At 48.0% G+C, this 20,521-nt stretch overlaps 1 protein-coding gene across 2 annotated transcripts in view; it reads left to right on the top strand.

Moving 5' to 3' along the window:
- ASTN1 (astrotactin 1) overlaps positions 1-20,521 on the top strand; it is a 259,496-nt gene that overhangs the window by 180,453 nt on the left and 58,522 nt on the right. For both annotated transcript variants that reach the window (XR_010025831.1, XM_063134053.1), the window contains exons 12-15: positions 8,386-8,552; positions 10,611-10,805; positions 15,989-16,116; positions 19,362-19,466. Coding sequence is in view for 1 of the 2 variants with exons in the window: in XM_063134053.1 (XP_062990123.1) it covers positions 8,386-8,552; positions 10,611-10,805; positions 15,989-16,116; positions 19,362-19,466 (595 nt within the window). In the remaining variant the exon portion in view is untranslated. The remainder of the gene's footprint in view (positions 1-8,385; positions 8,553-10,610; positions 10,806-15,988; positions 16,117-19,361; positions 19,467-20,521) is intronic.

Below are 20,521 nucleotides of genomic sequence, written 5' to 3'. Positions count from 1 at the left end.
TTTCAAAGCCTATATAATTGTTTGCTATTATTACTTACCTGTGTGCGCAATAAATTCAGCAAATACATCTTTCCTCACCTGTGCGTCTCTGCACCTTTAAAAGTTGCACCTGAGTGGAAGGAAGAGGGTGGGAGGATTGCAACTCTTAAGATGTGCAGATATTTTGATATTGCTCTAATTGTACAGTATTATTCCTGGTTTACTGTAAATAGAACATGGGCAGGCTTCATGAGCCAGGATCTGTGTATTGAACTGGGACTGGAAGACTGTAGAGAGGACTGTGTGGGTGCTGGCAGCTTTTTAAAAATGTGTGGGGCCGAGAACATCAGTCTGCTCTATTTGGATTTGCTGGATCAGCTTCCTTGCACTTGTGGGACAAGAGTGCCTCTGTGCTTTATCTGACTGCCTTTTCATAGAATCATAGAATAGCAGAGATGGAAGGGGCCTACAAGGCCATCAAGTCCAACCCCCTGCTCAGTGGGGTTCACAGCTTCACTGTGAAGCTACAGAAAGCCCAGGATTAGTGGCAGGACTTCTGGTCAGAGTGTGGTGGTGATGTGTGTGTGTGGGGGGAGGGGGTCTCTATTCAAGCTTTGTCCCTGGCATCCTTATATTTATGTTCTGCATTGGTATGGGGTCAAGATGAACGATTTAATTCTCCTTCTCCTGCTGTCTTTGCGCGTCTGCTAGTCCCCATTTCTCAGGAAGAAATGCCTGCTAACTGCTTTGTGGCAGATGTTCCCTCCTTCCACCTTCCCACCCCATTTCACTCTGCCTCAGCCCACCCCCTTGCACCGCTTTGCACAAGGGCTCCCACGAGAGAGAGGTGGAAAACAATCCATCCGCTGTGAAGCTGCCATCCGTACTTGTCTTGGTGCTGACATTCTCCCTCTGCACCTGCTCTGCGTTGGGAGAGGAGGCCTTGCCCCAAAGGTGGATGTGTGAGGAATGAGAAAGGGGATCAGCAGGTGGGACACATTCTACACAGATGCCTCTCAAATGGCTGCTGACGGAGCCACTGCTGAAAGCAGCAGCATGAGTCAAGAGAGAGGATCTCTGCATATATTTCCACCTTCTCTAGCATCCCAAGTTCCGGACATATAATTATAACAACAACACCAACAACACACCATACAGAAAACCTTCAGAGACTGGGCCTCCAAAATACATCCACACCAATATCCAGAAAGCAGTCATAATTAAAACATGCTCAATTGTCAGGAAATTCCTGAATCTGTAAAAAGACAGCATGACTTGGCAAAACTAGAAAAATCCAACTAGAAAAACCGCCACAAGCAAGAAAGAGATAATAATAATAATAATAATAATAATAATAATAATAATAATAATAATAATAATAATAATAATATCATCATCATTTGGGCCTTGCCTTTTTACCAAGATAAATGGCACTCAAGGAAGCTATAATATTATAAGATTACTCACACATTTCGGGTGGGTGAGAATTTTGTTGCATTCAGTTTTTGATAACTTACCAAAATTTACAAATTTCTTCATAGCAAGATGGAAAGCACTTGAGATCTTTTTTTTTTTTTTAAAAAAAATCAAAGATGGAAATATAACAAACAAATGTGCAAGTGTAGTAAAGACAGCCATGAAAAGGTCTTAAGGGAGCAATCCTGTGGCATCAAGACATTGTCTGAGAGGCCGTAGGATATTGGGGATTCCTCCCTCCGAGGATGGAGACAGTGCTCTGACGTCGGAAGGGGGAGTTGGCAATCCAACCCCACCCACCCCACCCTGGCCCCTTGCAGCTGGTGAGGAAAGAACTGCACTCAGGGCTGGTGCCAGACTATTTTGTGCCCTAGGCAGGTGAGCTGCTTTCACCCACACCCCAGCGTACCTGGGCACAGGGCACCATCTCGCCCGCCCAGCCAAAGCGAAGCGAGGACACTGGGGGGGGGGTGGCTTTGGAACGGCGCACCTGGCCGGAAGCTGCTCTGGGAGAGCGACTTCCACGCGTGCAGTTCCGAAGCCGCCCACCCCCACTCCAGCGTTCTGTCTTCGCTTTGGCTGGGTGGGCGCTCTGAGAGAGCGACTTCTGGGGGTGCCTTCCAAAGCCGCCCCCCCCGCCCCCCTACCCCAGTGTCCAGGCTTCACTTCGGCGCCCACCCAGCTGAAGCGAAGCCAGGACGCTGGAGGGGGGGCATGGCTTCGCTTCAGCTGGGTGGGCGCCCAGCCAAAGCAAAGCCAGGACACTGGGTTGGGAGGGCGGCTTCAGAACAGCGCGCCCGGAAGCCACCCTCTCAGAGCCGCTGCGGGAGAGTGGCTTCCGGGTGTGGCATTCGGTGCCCCCCTTACCTTGGCGCTCTAGGCGGCCGCCTGTGTGGCCTCTATGGAAGCGCTGGCCCTGACTGCACTGGCTGCCCTCAATGGTTGGAAAATAGATGTCAGAGAGGGGGAGGAAAGGGAGTGGGCAGGGAGGAGAGGAAGACCGGAGAGGCCGGAATATGAGCTCTTCAGAGCCTTTGCCAGCTTCCTTCCCTCTCACTCTGAAGCGCCGCCAGTAGACAGGGTAAAAAGACCTTCAAACGAAACATAAAGAGTAGGAGGATGGGGAGGTGAAGACCACCTCCGCTGCTTCTCCCACCCTGCATTGGATAACTGGAAGCTTCCAAATTCAAGGGCTTCAGATCATAAACTGATGTCCAGTTTGAAACATCAACTCATATATGAGGGCCAATAAACTGAGACTGAATCCTGGCAAGATGGAAGCCCTGTAGGTGAGTGGTTCCCGAGTCCGGGAGACAGGCTCATTGCCTGTTCTGGATGGGGTTACTCTGCCTCTGAAAGAACAGGTTCGTAGTTTGGGGGTACTCTTAGACCCATTTCTGTCGTTGGAGGCTCAGGTAGCTGCCACGGCTTGGAGTGCCTTTTACCATCTTCAGTTGGTTCTCCAACTACGGCCTCTCCTGAACAGGGATAGCTTGACCATGGTGGTACAGGCATTGGTAACCTCAAGATTGGATTACTGCAACACGCTCTATATGGGGCTACCCTTGAAGCTGCTCCAGAAGCTGGAGCTAGAGCAGAATGCTGCAGCTCGGCTGTTGTCTGGAGCTGCCCCTTTCCAGCATGTAACTCCTCTGCTGAGGGAACTGCACTGGCTGCCTGTTTGCTACCGGGCCAGGTTTAAGGTTCTTGTACTTGTGTACAAAGCCCTAAACAACTTGGGACCAGGATACCTGAGAGAGCGCCTTCTCCCTTACCAACCTGCCCGGTCACTGAGGTCATCCGAGGGCCTGCTCCTGGTGGTTCCACCTAGATCCATCCTCCGATTGGAATCCACCAGGGGGAGAGCCTTCAGCGTGGTGGCTCCCCTCCTGTGGAATTCCCTGCCTCTGGAGGTCAGGCAGGCGCCAAGCTTGTACTCCTTTCGGCGCCTCCTGAAAATGTCTTTATTCCAAGAAGCCTTTCCTTAATATGCAGCCTTGAATCTCTGTTTTTGCTTCTTTTAAATTTTGTTTTAACTGTTTTATTCTGTTTTTATTTTTCATTTTATCTTGAACACCGCTCCGAAATTTTTCAATGGGGAGCGGTATATAAATATTCTAAATAAATAAAATAAAATATAGGAGATGCATGAAAAAAGCTGCTTGACATTGCCTTCCACCCATAAATACGCAACGGTTGTATGTTTTGCCACCAGGGTGAAGTCTTGCATAGTCACCGTTTCTTTCTCTTTCAAGCTGCTTGAAGACAACATGTGTTGGGACACATTTTGTTGAAAGCAGGAACTGGGGCTTTTGCAGTTCCCGTATCCTTACAAATTGTTGTTGTGCCCAACTCGCTTATTTGCATTTCTTTCCTCATTTTATCAGATCATTTTATCTCATGTTTTTATACTGTTTGTTTTACACTTTGAATTGTTTTCGTTTTTGTGAACCGCCCAGGGAGCTTCGGCTATTGGGCGGTATAAAAATGCAATAAATAAATAAATATAAATAAATAAATAAATCATCATCATCATCATCATCATCATCATCTAATGCTATTCCAAATCATTGGTGCTAATTGACTTAATAGTGGAGCATCTTGCCTCTCCTGTCACCACTTCTATTTCCCACCCCTTTTATTCCGCAAAAAGTATCTGCAAACCTGTTGCTTGGTTGGGAAACTTATCTTCAACAGCAGATGTGTGATTCTTTGCTTTGGGGTGAAAAATCACTGATGTTCGCAACGCTCCTAATCTTATGAGGTAGAGCCTGAAATGTAAGATCAGAATACTTGCAGTTAAACTCACAGGAAGCAGAACCTGTGCATTCCCTACAAACACACACACTGTACCCGTAGGCTGCTATTCCAAATTATATTATCTAACTTAACCCAGGGAATTCTTATACTTTTCATAGGATCATAGAATAGCAGAGTTGGAAGGTGCCTACAAGGCCATCGAGTCCAACCCCCTGCTCAATGTAGGAATCCACCCTAAAGCATCCCTGACAGGTGGTTGTCCAGCTGCCTCTCGAAGGCCTCTAGGGTGGGAGAGCCCACAACCTCCCTAGGTAACTGGTTCCATTGTCGTACTGCTCTAACAGTCAGGAATTTTTCCTGATGTCCAGCCGGAATCTGGCTTCCTTTAACTTGAGCCCGTTATTCCGTGCCCTGCACTCTGGGAGGATCGAGAAGAGATCCTGGCCCTCCTCTGTGTGACAACCTTTTAAGTATTTGAAGAGTGCTATCAGGTCTCCCCTCAATCTTCTCTTCTCCAGGCTAAACATGCATGCCCAGTTCTTTCAGTCTCTCTTCATAGGGCTTTGTTTCCAGACCCCTGATCATCCTAGTTGCCCTCCTCTGAACACGCTCCAGCATGTCTGCGTCCTTCTTGAATTGTGGAGCCCAGAACTGGACGCAGTGCTCTAGATGAGGCCTAACCAGGGCTGAATAGAGAGGAACCAGTACTTCACGCGATTTGGAAGCTATACTTCTATTAATGCCGCCCAAAATAGCATTTGCCTTTCTTGCAGCCAGATTGCACTTTTGGCTCATATTCAGCTTGTGATCTATGGCCCCTTCTTTCTGAGGAAAGGGCCATAGCTCTGTTTGCATGCAAAAGATGCCAGGTTCTATCCCTGGCAGTTCCAGGTAGGTCTGGCACAGGTTCTTGCCTGGACTCTGACACCTTAGAGAGCAGCTGTTACTCAGTGTATTCAAGTGGTAGGCAGCCTGGTGCCCTCCAGATGTTTTGGACGGCAGCTCCCACAGTGGCCGATGGTAGGGATTGTGGGAGGTTCAATTCAAAACATCTCAAAGGCTCCAGGTTACCCACCCCTGCTCCAGACATTACTGAGCTAGATGGACCAATGATCAGTATAAAGCAGCTTCCTATGTTCCTCTCCATGGGCTTGGAAATATTAGTATGAGATGGGAGAACGCTTCTGGAATGCAAATCGCAGTTAACATGTATTTCGTGCAAGTTGAACCTCATTCTATTGAGCTTCTTTCAATCCATATGTGATGCAGCCAGGTAAAACTGGTAGGAATTAGGACCATTCAGACCTGCTATCTCAACTTTGGGCACAGCAGCTGCGGAGAATGATGGCAGCAGGTAGGGAAGGGAATACTTCTAAGTAGCAGATAGAAACAAAGCAGAAATGGCAAGTCAAGGATGAGTGGAGTTTACTGCAAGAGGTGCTAAGAGGATGTGGTTAACCTGCTGCCTTCTGAGAGCCCTGTTCACTTCCCTGTATGATTTTGGACATGAGCCTGAAGGTTTCCTATGAAAGACTGGGTTTGTGTGCTTCAAGCCAGAAGGTACTACCAACCAGAAGGCATTGTACACCAATTCCATCTTCTCCTCCTGCCCCTGAATGGAGGGAAAAGACAGAAGAAATGTGGAAAAGCACGGAAGGGTTATGCATAGGAGACATCGTCATCCGGACTCCCCTGTAAAGAGTGTGGAGGAGGTTCCATGCTAGGGTGACATCATGGATAGTGAGACAGCGGAAGAGTCAGGACAGTGACTTGGGGAAATACAAGGCAGCAGGAAAAGAATGGGGTGAATTCTTTCAAGGTCCAAGGTTCAATCCCAGGCATCTCCAGGGAGGATTGGAAAAACTCCTGTCTAAAATGCCATAGAGCATTACTGGGCTAGATAAAACAGGACTATAAGGCAGATTCTTATGTTATTAAGAGCGCGGTTCTTGCTGGAAGGGCTGTGTGATAGCCACATGCCCCTACGCCTTCCACAATGCTCCTCTGGCACCTCAACTGCAATGGCAGGTAGGCCCTAGGACCCAAGAGACATCCCCTCAGAGAAATTGATGGGCTATGGAAGTAGCAGAGAGAAATAAAGCATACAGCCCCCTCCCAGTGGACCACCCGGCACCTGAGCATTGCATTTGTTGTGAATGGGATGTTACAGGGGAAAGCAGAAGTGGCATCACACCTGGGTGTGGTTCCGTCATTTCACTGGCACAACATCTATGGAAATGAATGGAGCTGGGCAATTGCAGAAGGATTCCTGTTCAGTTCTGTCATTTTCTAACCCTCTGCGCCACGCTTCTCTGATCACAAAGGAGTCCAATCCATCAGAGGAGCAGGCACACGACGTGCGCACCCCTCCCTTGCTCAATTGCAACTTGCTGGCACATCTGGTCCACCAGATGGGAAGCCACCATGATGTGAATGGGTGCTGGGCACGATCCCTAGGCTCCTCATTTGCCTGTTTGCCAACGTCCCAAACATCTGGGCCGGCTCATCGAGTGCCGGCCTCATAAAAACACCTAAAGGGCTCTTGTGCTTCTGCATTCCAGCTGGCACTGGAGTGGGGGATTTGCGACAGGGGGAAGACCGAGAGCCTAGTGAGTCTACAGGGGGCCGTTTGTTTTGGAAATTGCAGAGTTACTGTCAGCGAGCAACCTGTGTCTTGTTGTGTACGCTTCAGTCACCAGGACCGGAGGTGGGGGGACTGTTTCACGAACAAATCCTCTGTGAACACCACCTGAGCCAAAACACAAGAAAGCAGAGAGAAAGAGCGGCCTGCAACACTTTCCCACTACGTTCTACAAAGTGTTCCGTTTGAAAGGAAAGCCTTTGTGACGGTCTGATCAGTCAGCTGGAGAGCCTTTTAACTCACTCCAATCTGACTTGTTTATGCGTTCAGCGACTCCGTCCAAAGCTAGAACAAGCTTGAGAGTTTGGGCAACAGTCCCCAGATAACTGGGGGGGGGGGGGGGCGTGGTTCAACTCTTTGACGACTCGCCATGTCAACAACACAACGGCCAGTGGTGGATGTAGTTCAGAGTTGACTGCAGGCTCATTGTTCGCCTGGAAATGGCAGCAGAGCTGCAACTCTGCTCAGTGTGAACAAGTTTTGGGATGCAGTGTAGCACCCTTGAGCAGTGGGGAGAACTTGTGACACCCCCACCCCCACAGAGATGGTTGGACTACAACTACCATCATCCCTGATTATTGACCATGCTGGCTGGGACTGATAGGAGTTGGATTCTAACAATATCTGGAGATCCACAGGCCTCCCACTCCAGCCTTAGGGATCCCTTTTTGCACCTGAGTACCTCTTGGATCCAGGAACCTCACACACACACACACACACACACTTCTGTACATCCTGAGCATCTCCTAGTCCCCAGACAACTATAAAGAATTGAGCAAGCTGGAGCAGAGGGAAGACACAGACTTGGCTATTCAGCCATTGAATTTTGCCTAGCTCTGGGGCTCAAAGAAGCACAGAAGTAGATATCTGGAAAGGAGACACACAAGCTCATAAGAGCGAGGCCAAGGAAGATACAGCATCCATGTCTGAGAGAGGAGGCAGGAAGACGGAGCAATGAAGTGCACAAACAGTCACGGTGATAAATAATGTGTGTGCGTGTGTGAGAGAGAGTGCAAGACACTCAGTTGCATCAAATGAGGGGGAAAAGGGGGAATAGTGTAGATATTACACAGATGAGAACAATGAGATTTTGCAACTGAGAGAAAGAAAAGGTAACACTGAGGTCATGAGCTTGAAGTGTAGATGATGTTGTAGAATTATTTATTAGAAGAGAAAGTGAGAAAGGAGGAGGAAGTGTGTTGGGGCTGGTGGGGGGAGAGAAAGCAGGAAATCTCAGAGAAAGCACCACAAATCGTAATGCTGATTCCAGCGAAGATGAAATGGTAGAATTCTAATTGAGTTTTTCGCACCAAATACAGTGCTGCAAACTGTCCAGATGGGAGATGCAATGAGGTTTGTTGTCATACATTTATTGCTGGAAAGCAGCCAGCGGAGGTGTGATAGTGCTGTTGCGTGTTATGAACACCATTCTGTAGCAAGGTGCGAAGCACAAAACGAGAGCACTGCACTTCTCCCTGTTGCTTCTCGAACTAACCTCTCTTGCGCTGCTGTGCTTTCTCCCCTGCCAGTGCCCCCCTGGGCTCAGCCCCATGAAAGATGGCACAGGCTGCTACGATCGCCACATCGGTGTGGACTGCTCGGATGGGTTTAATGGAGGTTGTGAGCAGCTTTGTCTGCAGCAGATGGTGCCTTTGCCAGAAGATCCCACTTTGTACAATATCCTCATGTTCTGTGGGTGAGTTCCACAGAGGTCTCTTTCTTGCATCCTGTAGCATGGCCTTCCCCAATCTAGTGCCCTCTAGATGTGTTGGACTACAGCGCCCATCATCTCCAGCAATGCTGGCTGGGGTGATGGGAGTTGTAGTCTTACACATCTGGAGGGCACCAGGTTGGAAAATGAAGCATTATGGGTCTGGCTCTGCTTGGGTTTCTTTTCACAAAGGCCCTGTTCAGATGACACCCTAAGCCACGGTGGTTAGACACTTTGAGCTAAACATTATGGCTTAGCATGTCATGTGAACCATTCCTAACCATGGTGGCTATATAACCATGGCTTAATCTTGCTCCCTAACCATTTGCTGCCAAAGGGTTAGCATCCTAACCATGGTTTAGCATGTTGTCTGAACAGGCCAAGTCTTAACGTCCATGGCTTGCACCACTTGTAGTTACTCTGTTTCTACTTAAGCATCCCTTTCTAGCACACCCTCTTTTAATTACTCCTGGTTTTTCCTTCCAAATAACAGACTAGTGATTATTTCATTTCGCTGCTTAAGTTTACTACTTAAATGATGATAATGTTGCAGCATTCTACCTTATAGCACTGTGTGTGTTCACAGGCTATTTGCTATGTCTTTTGCCTCGGGGGAGAGGGTTGGGTCACATCCTAAAGGTGCTTGGATCTCCTTGGCAGAATTTCCTATAATTAGGGATGAGCATTTTTACCTTTTTCTGTTCAGTTATTGTTCTGCTTGGTTTTCTCTGCCCTCTGTTCTGCTTTGCCTGCCTTTCAGTTTAACAGGGTTTCCCCCCTTAAAATTAATGTACAGCTGTTTGTGTCTTTCCACCCCTTTTTGTGAACTGATAGCATACCTTAGGACGGCCTTCCCATACCTGCTTCCCTCCAGATGTGTTGGAGTTTACTGCCCAACATTGCTATCAAGTTGCCCGGGGATTCTGGATGTTGCAGTCCAAAACACCTGGGGGCAACAGGTTGGAGAAGGCTTCCTGAGAAACCTCTGCCACATGCAGGAATTCTTTGGCATAATGAAAAGGACTCGCTGAAGGTCAAACAATTGAGATCCACTGGGTTAGACCCACAGTGTCAATCTAAGGGCATTCCTAGACGAGGCCTTAGCGCGCCTTCTGTCCCGGCTTCCCTGCTGTGCGTCCAGATGACGCACAGGGGAATCCGGAGACAGGCCGCGCTGAGGCCTCCTCCAACACGCCATAAGCCAATGCGCTTATGGCGCGCCTTTTCCCCAGCTCCGGCCTCAGGCTGGAGCTGGGGAACGTCTAGGGACTTCTGCAGCTTTTCGCGGCTCCTCGCTTACTTGCGAGGAGCCGCAAAAAGCCGCGGACCTGGCACAGCGCTCATAGGAGCGCTGTGCCCATCGGCGGGGGGGGGGGCGAAGGCTGGGAGGGTGGGTGGCAGGGTGGGTGGCATGGGGGGAGGGCGGGTGCGATCGTGCCGCGCGCCGCCCAGGCAATGCCTGGCATGGGGCGGCATTGCCCGGGCAATGCCGCCCCATGCCAGGCATTGCCCGGGCTTGGGCGGCACGCGGCGCGATCGCACCCGCCCTCCCCCCATGCCACCCACCCTGCCACCCACCCTCCCAGCCTTCGCCCCCCCCCCCGTAAAAATAAATTAAAAAAAACCCTTACCTTGTCCGCTGTCTTCAGGCCGCACCCGGCCCCTTTAAAATAAAATAAAAATAGCGGACGACGCAGGGCTTCCGTCCTCCCTGCGTCTCCGCCGTCTGTAGGCCTGGGGGAGGCGCGCTAACGGTAGCGCGCCTCAGCCCTGCCTCCCTGCCGGCATAAGCCGGCAGGTCTTGCAAGGCCCTAAGTTTCATTTATAAACTTTTCAAAGAGATCCTATGTCTCTCCCAGCTGTATAGAGTAAGAAATCACACACACACACACACACACACACAAACACACACACACACACGGTTTCTTCTTTCACCCTGCTAATGTTGAAAGTACAGGTGTTCCCTTCTAGGCCAGGCATCTTCCTCTTTACAAATCTTGCGGCAAGCTGTAATCGTTTCCCTTGCATTTGTTCCCATTACAGATGCATTGAAGATTACAAGCTAGGGATGGATGGGCGATCGTGCCAGTTAATTTCGGAGTCCTGTCCAGAGGGTGGCGACTGTGAAGAGAGCCGAGAGCTGCCCATGAACCAAACTTTATTTGGGGAGATGTTCTATGGTTACAACAATCAAACCCGTGAGGTGGCACCTGGACAGGTGCTGAAGGGAATATTCAGGTGATGGTGGTATTGGAACAAGGCTTACCATTCTGTTGTTTCCCAGGCCTGCTCTCATTGTTTGTTTCCTGTGCAGTGATGTCTGTGCACATGGCGCTTATACAGTGGCTGCATTCGGACAACACAATAACCAAGGGTGGTTTAAGTAGTAGAACAGTCAACAGTTGGTTATTGTGGCCATTGCTAGACGAGGCCCGGTCTCCCTCCTGTGCATCCAGATGACGCACAGGGGATTCCAGGGTCAGGCCGGGCTAAGACCTCACTTAACCCGGGATAAGCAGATTTGATTATGGCCCGGCTTTTCCACAGCTCCGGCCTGAGGCCGGGGCTGCGGAAGGTCTAGCAGGATCCGTGGCTTTTTCTGGTTGCTCACTCGCAAGTAGCCGGGAGAAGCCACGGACTGGGCACAGCGCTTATAGGAGCGCTGTGCCCATCGGGCCGGGGGGGGGAATCACGGGGGGGGAGATAGGGGCCGGGGGAAAGGCCAGACCCGGCAGGAGAGGTGGAAAAGAAGGACAGGCACGGGCATGGCGGACAGGGGGCGGGGGAAGGACGGGCACGGGCATGGCAGACGGGGGGAAAGAAGGACGAGGGACAGGGCATCGGGGACGGGGGGGAAAGAAGGACGGGCGAGCAAGTGGGCATCGGGGACAGGGGGAAGAAGGACAGGCGAGCAAGTGGGCATCTGGGATGGGGGGAAAGAAGGACGGGGACAGGGCATGGCGGACGGGGGAGGACGGGCGTGCGAGTGGGCAGGGGGGCATCACACATCGTGGGGGGGGGAATCAGGAGTGGGGAACCCTTAATTTTTTTAAAAAAGCATTTACCTTTCCGGTGGTGCGCTCCTGCAAACATGGCCCTTTAAGGGGGGAAACAGCGGAGCACGCGACGGGGCTTTCCCTTGCCCCATCGCGTGTTGACGTGTGGAAAAGGGCGACGGCATGCGCTAGCTGTAGCGCGCCATTGCCCCGCCTCCCAGATGGATTTTCTGGTAGGTCTAGCAAGGCCCTGTGTTGTCTGTTGGACAAAAACCACCGCATAGTTGACTATTTTCCCAAAATAACCAACCAAGAAAAACAGCACTCTGCTGAGTTGACTAGTCGCACAACCGTTGGTTAGCGTGTTGTCTGTCGATCTCCATGGACTATTTCACCCTGTTGAGTGGACTATTATAGCTGCCTACAGAGTCCTCTGGCAGGAGTGACCAAAGCAGTGGCTGCCGCTCTAGTTTAATCCAGCTGGCAGAACTTGCAATGGCTGATGGGATACCAGTGGGAGGACTGGGGTGGATTGAGGGCAGGGGATGTGTAAATCAAACACACAGTTGACTAATAGTCAACTCAGTGCTGGGGTTAATCGACTCCACGGTTGATTAAAATCATGTCGTGTGGAGAATACTGCCACGACACAGGCTCTGAACACCAGACCTCACGTCTGCCACCACTTCTTATGGGGCGACACAGGCTCTGAACACCAGACCCGGCCGAGGCTACTCCCTGCTCAAGCCAAGCACCACCACTTGATACGCCTGAGGCAAGGGATAAAGCCCACCTTCCTCCAAACTATGTGGAGAAAGGGATTTAAAATGGAGAATGGATTATTAATATTTATATAATAATGCGCTGTGAGTTATATCTGCTTAGGTGAATGATTGTCAGAGTGGGTGCTGAATGTGTAAACTTAAGATGATAAATGCCAAACAGACACGTGAGATTTTTGTGGTAGTTTAAAAACAAAACAATCAAAATTTATTTTTAAAAGTTCATAAGCTTTGTTTCAAATAACAACATTTAAAAACCTTTTTGAAACCTTTCATACAATCCGGTCACTCTCACATTCGCGCTTTGCTTTTTCTCACACAATCACTCTTGAACTTTCTTTATTATCAGTATTAATATACTTCCCCTACGTGCACACCACACTCTAAAGACACCACGCACTACACTGACCCTCAAATTTCCCAGAACTTAAGTACCATAAATACAGAGAGCACTACAGACTCTAAGAGTCCCTAACAAGTCTCCCTGGAAAGAACTCCCAATCCCCTCAGTCATTCCCTTATATATCACTCCTCCCCCCTCCCAAGACATTCTAACTCCGCCCACTCAGGCCAACATTCTAAAAACCACAGACTTACAAACTGCAGACATATATTTAGAATTGACTCGTGGGGTGTAACGCCACAAGTACCCCCTTGATAATCAACCCTGGAGTTGACTATTAACCCACCATGGACTATTGTGTTGTCCAAACGCAGCCAGTATAAGCAAAACAGACAAGGATCTGCCCTGAGTAGGAATGTACAGATTTTGTTAAATCCGTTTTGTCTGTGTTTCCCTGCTCATCTGGCATCTTTTGTTCCATTTCCTGCTCTTTAATAGAATTGGACTTTTTGTTGGAGAATTTGTTCTACTTGTGCTAATTTAGATGTGTGAAAATGCACTATTGTGCTTTAGTTAATGTGAATTTGTGCAGACCTCCCCAACCGTGAAAAAAAGAATGGGGGGAAACAGTGCAAATTCCCTCCAAATCTGCATTTTTATGCTTTAGCCTATGAGGAGAAATGCCCCTTTGGTCACAGGTCTTTTTTTTTTTTTGAGGGGTTGGGGAGGGGATTTTTATATGACTAAATTTGTGTACAATTCTGGAAAGTAAAAAACCAGTCCGAAAGTCCTGGCCCACTGCGGAATCCGTGAGTTGGATTTGTAGAAATTCAAACTCATTTGCAACTTTAATGGATTTCTCTGTGCAAATCAGTCATTGTGATTTAAAATAAACTCTAGTCAGTTGCTACACAAGCCATCTTTACACTTTGGGCTGTTTTATTGGTCTGTTTAACTAAAGTTTGCTTTAAACCACAATTCCTGTCACATGTAATGACAAACCAGGAATTTGCGAAAGCAAACTGGAATTCTGACTGGTTCCTCCTCCTGGCCATACTGGAGGAAGGGAGCACAGTGCTTTGCATCGGTCCCACTTTCCTTGTGCATGGACTGCAAACTGGTGTTTAGCATTTTGGGAAGGAAGCCACTGGCAAGGGAACAAATGTAAGGGACCTCTGGGTTCCTGGAATCAGTTACAGAAAACTGATCAGATCAGAGATCCCCAAAGTGGGCTGTAGAAAGAGGACAAGAATGGGAGTGACTCACAAGTAATTTTCTGGGTAAAAGTAGCTTCAGGAGGGGATGAGTTTTAGTGGAGGCAGGAATACTTATCACATCCTCTCTGGCCGTGTTGCCATTGTAAACCCTTTCCCCAGCTGCTTTTACTCTTGTGGGCTTCCAGATGTGACATAAAGCAGTGAAGGGATTTGTAGCAGAAAAGCAATTGGATGATGGTGAATTGTTAATCAGCCCCGCCCCCATCAATATATCTTGGCTTTCTCACTGCAGACCACCACCCCCTCCTGAAATTTCTGTGCCTAGAGGCAGCAGCCACTCTTGGAGTTACATAGAATCCTAGAATAGCAGAGTTGGAAGGGGCCTACAAGGCCATTGAGTCCAACCCCCTGCTCAATGCAGGAATCCACCCTAAAGCATCCCTGACAGATGGCTGTCCAGCTGCCTCTTGAAGGCCTCTAGTGTGGGAGAGCCCACAACCTCCCTAGGCAACTGATTCCATTGTCATACTGCTCTAACAGTCAGGAAGTTTTTCCTGATGTCCAGCTGGAACCTGGCTTCCTTTAACTTGAGCCCGTTATTCCTTGTCCTGCACTCTGGGAGGATCGAGAAGAGATCCTGGCCCTCCTCTGTGTGACAACCTTTTAAGTATTTGAAGAGTGCTATCATGTCTCTCCTCAATCTTCTCTTCTCCAGGCTAAACATGCCCAGTTCTTTCAGTCTCTCTTCATAGGACTTTGTTTCCAGATCCCTGATCATCCTGGTTGCCCTCCTCTGAACATGCTCCAGCTTGCATTTATATTATTATTATTATTATTATTATTAGTAGTAGTAGTAGTAGTAGTAGTAGTAGTAGTACTTTTATCCCTTTAGTCAAAAAGGCTCTCAGGGTGGCTTACAAAAATTTTTCTTAAGACAGTCCCTGCCCACAGGCTTACAATCTAAAAAAACATAACACAAAAGGAAAGGGGATGGGGAGGGAGGAGGAGGGGGGAAAGGAAAAAAAAGCAAATTCAGGCACTTGATTCTTAGTTGAGTGCAACGTATAGTTTAGTTCTGAAGGCTTCTGTAAAGAATAGTGGGAGTTGTCTGTTGGAGCTGTGGAGGGAAGGACAAAGACTTAGGGGGAGTTCATACTGAGGCAGGACAGAGTTAGACGGGGGCCATTTTGACACTTGCATTTTTTCCTGGGATCGTCCCAGGATCATCCCTGTGCATGCAAATGACACACAGGGGATCCCGGGAGCAGGCAGGGACAATCCCTCCATTTTCCTGGGATAATCCTTAGGCGTAGAAAAGGGCCTATGTCTCAAGGAAGGCATCTTAACTACCAGTTTTTTATTTTTTAAAATAAGTATTTCACACCCTGCTCTTCAGTGGCTTACAGTCCATGTTTAAATACGAGCAAATGAAAAACCTAGTACGGAAGTAAATCAAAATATAATTAAGACAATGGAGCAAGTCAGCAGGATCAAAGTGATCTAATGAGGCAATTTAAAAGGCTTTCACGTGGCACTGGGAAGACATGAGATTCAGCACCAGCTGAACTTCCTCGGGGAGACCTCTGCCTGGACAAGGGCCCCACAATTTCACTAGAATTGCTAGATGAAAGTGGAGGTTCCCTGGTCGACCACATCAACCGGTGAACTTCAAAGGAAGCAGAGTTTTGAGGAAACTAGTGACATTTTCAGAGAGGCTTTACCCACACCCATTTTGCCCTTAGGTTTGCCTCCCAGAAAAACCTACGGGGATCTGAAGGTTCCTGCTTTTGGGAAACAGTGGAGGAACTCTATGTGAAGCAGAAGAGTTTCACTATATCTCACAAGCTTTCTTTTGGGGATGGAGGAACGGGGCCTCCACAGGTCCCTGTCCTATTTCTTAAGGCCAAATTCGCGCCACTACATAAGCCTGACATTTCATAAGAGCTAAAGGGCAAGAATGGAACTCTGGGAGTGGGCTCATTGATGGCCTTGTGCATAGATTGCCTGATATTGCTTTGACACATATACCAGACTTCTCTCTCTCTCTCATTCTCTCTCTCTGTCTCTCTCTGGGGTTTTTCAGGCAGAATAACTTTGCACGTGGTTTGGAGCAGCAACTGCCAGATGGGCTGGTGTTGGCCACCGTTCCACTAGAGAACCAGTGCCAGGAAGAGCTCTCTGAGCCAACCCCTGATCCAGATTTTCTAACTGGTGAGTGATCCCAGGCAGAGCCTTCCGCTGTCCATCCAGTCTCTTGCCTAATCTCAAAGCTACACAATGTGGATATAATATGAGGGACTTTTACAACTGCATAAAGTTTTATTATCAGCCAGTTTGAGTATGGTGTGGGTCAAAAAGCAGCCAAGAAATGTAACAATCAACAATAAAATCCGGAATACCTTTGCCGTAATTTGGATAAATGTTAGAGCAACATGGATTGAGTGTGTGTGCAGTGGGCAAATAAGAAATAGATTCTGTGTTCTTTCTGCTGATTGCATAACTTCAGAACAAAGATCTGAAGGGTGGGTACTAGGCTGCTGATTCCTGGCATTAAACTTCCAATAAAAATTTAAATAATTAAGGAAATGCTGCTTTGGAAAGGAGGTAGTTTGATCCCTTCTTTCAAAACTTTGCAGGGTCCTCCTGGCTGATGAACAGGTCATTTTCTTTAAAAAAGAAAAGGAGAAGGAAATAAAAACTTGATTTTATTCACCCAAATAAGCAGATTGGCCATTACTCGGAATGCACAGGAGGTGCTGAGTAAGGAGGTGCTCTGTCTCTTCCATAACCGCTTTAGGGAGGAGAGGGCCATTTTAATGTGTTCAGGGGGTGAATGAGCTGAGGTGAATGCAATTTAAAGGAAACACAGTCTGCTGTCTTCTCCCAGATTGACGGCAGAGGAGCTCTGCCCGCCTCACACCTTAGCTACTGAAATGTTGCGTTCCTAAGGGGAGAGAGGCCACCTGAGAACTGCATGTAAATTCCTTGCTTACACCAGGAATGGTGAGCTGCTAGCTCGTGGGCTGAATCTGGCCCGAACCACCATGCTTTGCCCTGCCCCCACACGGATTCTATCATTTTTTTAATAATGGCAAGTATTTTGTTTTTAATTGCGTAGATTGACTTGTAAGGAAAATAAGCCATGACATTCGTTGCCTGCATGTTTTGCTGCTCCTACATATACTGGAAGGGAAAATGACTGCTGCTGTTCTGTCACGTGAGGGGTTCTTGGAGGCAACCCCAGTACATATTTCTCAGCCTCATGCAGCGAACGCCTCATGTGGTGCGTGCGCACCTGCAAACCTGTGAAGACCAGCAGCATTGTAGAACCTGCCCATTTGTAATGAGGTCAGATTCTTGCAGCTCGTATAGCCTTCCCTAATGTAGGCAAAATCTCATCATCCCCATTCAGCTGAGCAGGATGACGGTAGTTGTAGTCCAACACAATCCGGAGCATTCCAGGTTGGGGAAGGCAGGTTTAAGGTCTGGACCAAAGAGAGGCCTGGAAGAATACAAAAGTTGGATGTCCCTGATTTTAAATAAAAATAACCAAAGCCTGGGAAAATAGGATAGCCTTTATTGAGGAAGTTGAAGATGGTCATAGAATCATGGAATCATAGAATAGTAGAGTTGGAAGGGGCCTAAAAGGCCATCGACTGCAATGCGTTATATGTGGAACAGGGGTTGAATGACCAACCTCCTCTGACGTGGTGGCCTCTATGTTTTGGACTATAACTCCCATCAGCCCCATCCCTCATGGCCAAGAAACGCTGGGAGATGTAGTGCAAAACATCTGGAGAGCACCAGGTTGGGGAAGGGCACCACAGAGTGCCTATAGGGATAGCGCCAGAAGGCGTGGCCCATACAAGGGCACCCGGATGCTGGTTCAGCGGTGAGGTTGAGCCCTGTGTGACTGGCCTAACAGGAGAGCTCTGTGGCATGAGTGCAGGGCTGGCCAGCTGCTCCCCTTTTCATGTTGCCCTTGAAGTACTCGGCGTTTCTGATCACTGTCCGTGCCCTTTCCCCTCCCCTGCAGCTGGCGTTCACAAGCCTGAGCCGCCTCCGTGCCTCTGCCCCACACCCTTTGGCATAGGCTGAGTCTGTGACGTCCCCACGGGAGCACACACGGAAATGGCCAATCAACTTTGTACGGAGGACAGCTCATTAAAAATGTAATTAGTAGAGAAATTAACACCGTGGGGCTGTGCCCTTGGGACTGGCCTCGCAGGAGAAAAACCACAAGTGTGGAGAGGCTTGTTATCTTCAGAAGTGGAGACTGGGCTGGAGAGAAGGAACAAGCATAAGCAAACTCCTTTCAAGTTGTATTTTTAATTACTGAAGAGTTGCTGACCCACAGACCTTCCTTTGGTATAATTAGTGTTTCCCTTCTGCCTCCCCCCCTCCCCAAACCCTCTTTCACACTGCCTGTGCTCATCCTTTTGCTCCCTCCCATACTTGCCTCTGCATTTCTTGCTGTCTGAGGCAACATTTAATTAGGCATCTTCTTGAATTAAGCACGTTGGCTAGTTTGGCCGCATAAAAGCAATTTGGGCTATCGTCGCCCGGGAAATTGGATGAAGGTAATCGGCCATTATGTACCACCCGATTGCTTTCCTTGGCTCAGAAACAAGGTTTATAAAGTCTAAGAGGTAAACATAATCTCAGAGGAAATGCAGGAAATTAACCAAGGAGGACTGGAATGGGGGTGATTAATTTGTCAAATAGTGGAATATGGTAAGAGCTGTATGTGTTCCACACAAGCGCAATCCACCCCTTTTCCACTCCTACTCTGAATGTGATTTCATGAGCTGTGCGTGCCTTTCCCTGAGGAAGCCATGAACTGTAAGGCAGGTCCTAGAAAGTTGCAGTGCACAGGTTCGTCTTGGAACAAGGCATTAGCATGAAATATCTGGTTCAAGTCTCCAGATCCAGCAACTTCTCCTCAATGTGCGAGATTGAAATCTTCTTGACATGCTCATTCAGTAAGGGCAAGGAGTTTTATTCTATGTAGAATCATAGAATCATAGAATAGCAGAGTTGGAAGGGGCCTACAAGGCCATCGAGTCCAACCCCCTGCTCAATGCAGGAATCCACCCTAAAGCATCCCTGACAGATGCTTGTCCAGCTGCCTCTTGAAGGCCTCTAATGTGGGAGAGCCCACAACCTCCCTAGGTAACTGGTTCCATTGCCGTACTGCTCTAACAATCAGGAAGTTTTTCCTGATGTCCAGCTGGAATCTGGCTTCCTTTAACTTGAGCCCGTTATTCCTTGTCCTGTTTTAAATCGTGGTACAATTTAAAATAACCTGAAGTAGTATAGTTCAGGGGGGGAAAGCTTACTTCTTGATTACATCATGGGTTCAAATAGAAGGTGGGGAATGCTTTTGTGTGTGCCAATGATACTGCTTGCCTCCCCCAGAGTGATAAAGCCAGGTTTGCCTGTCCTTTTTGTCACAGGGATGGTGAATTTCAGTGAGGTGTCTGGATACCCTCTGCTGCAACTCTGGAAAGTGCACTCTGTCATGTACCATGTCCGGCTCAACCAGCTGACTACCTCTCAATGTAAGTTATGCCCTGCCCTGGGGGTGTGGTGGGCCTAGGATTGCCACATTGTCTGAGACTCAGGAGGTGCGAAAGCAAGGAAAACCCCGTAGGGGAGTAAAAAATAGCCAAAGGCAAGGGCTGAACCAAGTAATCTTCTACAATAATATTATTAGTAAAAGTTTTATTAAAGTGCCAGGTGCCTACGCGTTTCGAACACGGTTGCGTTCTTCCTCAGGGCTTTATAACGTTCGTGCAGTTGTCTGCAGAAGCTGCTAGGCTAGCATGATACAGAAAGAAGTGAGATATATAGCTATAACCCTGAGACCTGGCAATCTTATGTGAACTAATTCATATGACCACTCAGTTTTCCCATGGATTTAATAACGTTTTTCAGACCAAGGAATTCTACTTTTAGTCCATGTCGTTTTCATAATTGTTCATTCATAAGTCCATTCTGGCCAGTTTTCACATCAATCTCGGGGGCAGGGGAGGGGAGGTATTTTGTTTTTTAAAAATTCCACAAAACATTGCATTGTTTTTAACATTTCCACAGAATATGGATTTTCTTAAATCTTTAACTATGCATTTTGTATGCATTTCACACAATTTTATACTCATTTTAATACTTTTTGAAGCCAGTTTTTTGAGCTGAGAATTGCGTTGCAAAATTCGGAGAAGTGTGAAAAAGGAAGGATACCTGTGTGGAAATCGGGTTGGTTTGCTTAAAAATGCATATCGAATGAACTCCTCTAGCATCCGTACTCTGGAGCTGTGTCAGTTTGCTTCTCTGAATACGTTGTGTTTATGGGTCCTAAGCCCCCTCAATACTGTTACTAGAGTCGGTCAAGAGGGGGATCTTCCTCAAGAGCGACTTGGACAAGGGCGCAAAATGGGTATCTAAAGATTCTTTAATGTACTGACAGTGGAATATGTCATGTGTTCTTATCAGTAAGGAATAATTACATGTTTTCAAGGTGGTAGATTAAAAGCTAATAACCAGAGTGGCACTGTCGCCAATATTGGAGCTGTGCCTGCATCTTCACACATTAAACCACAATGGCCCCATTCAGAAG

The sequence above is a fragment of the Elgaria multicarinata genome, chromosome 1 (genome assembly GCF_023053635.1).
Source record: "Elgaria multicarinata webbii isolate HBS135686 ecotype San Diego chromosome 1, rElgMul1.1.pri, whole genome shotgun sequence".
Classification (NCBI taxonomy): Eukaryota; Metazoa; Chordata; class Lepidosauria; order Squamata; family Anguidae; genus Elgaria; species Elgaria multicarinata.
The sequence above is the reverse complement of the archived record's forward strand: the minus strand, read 5'-3'. Positions and strand labels throughout refer to the sequence as shown.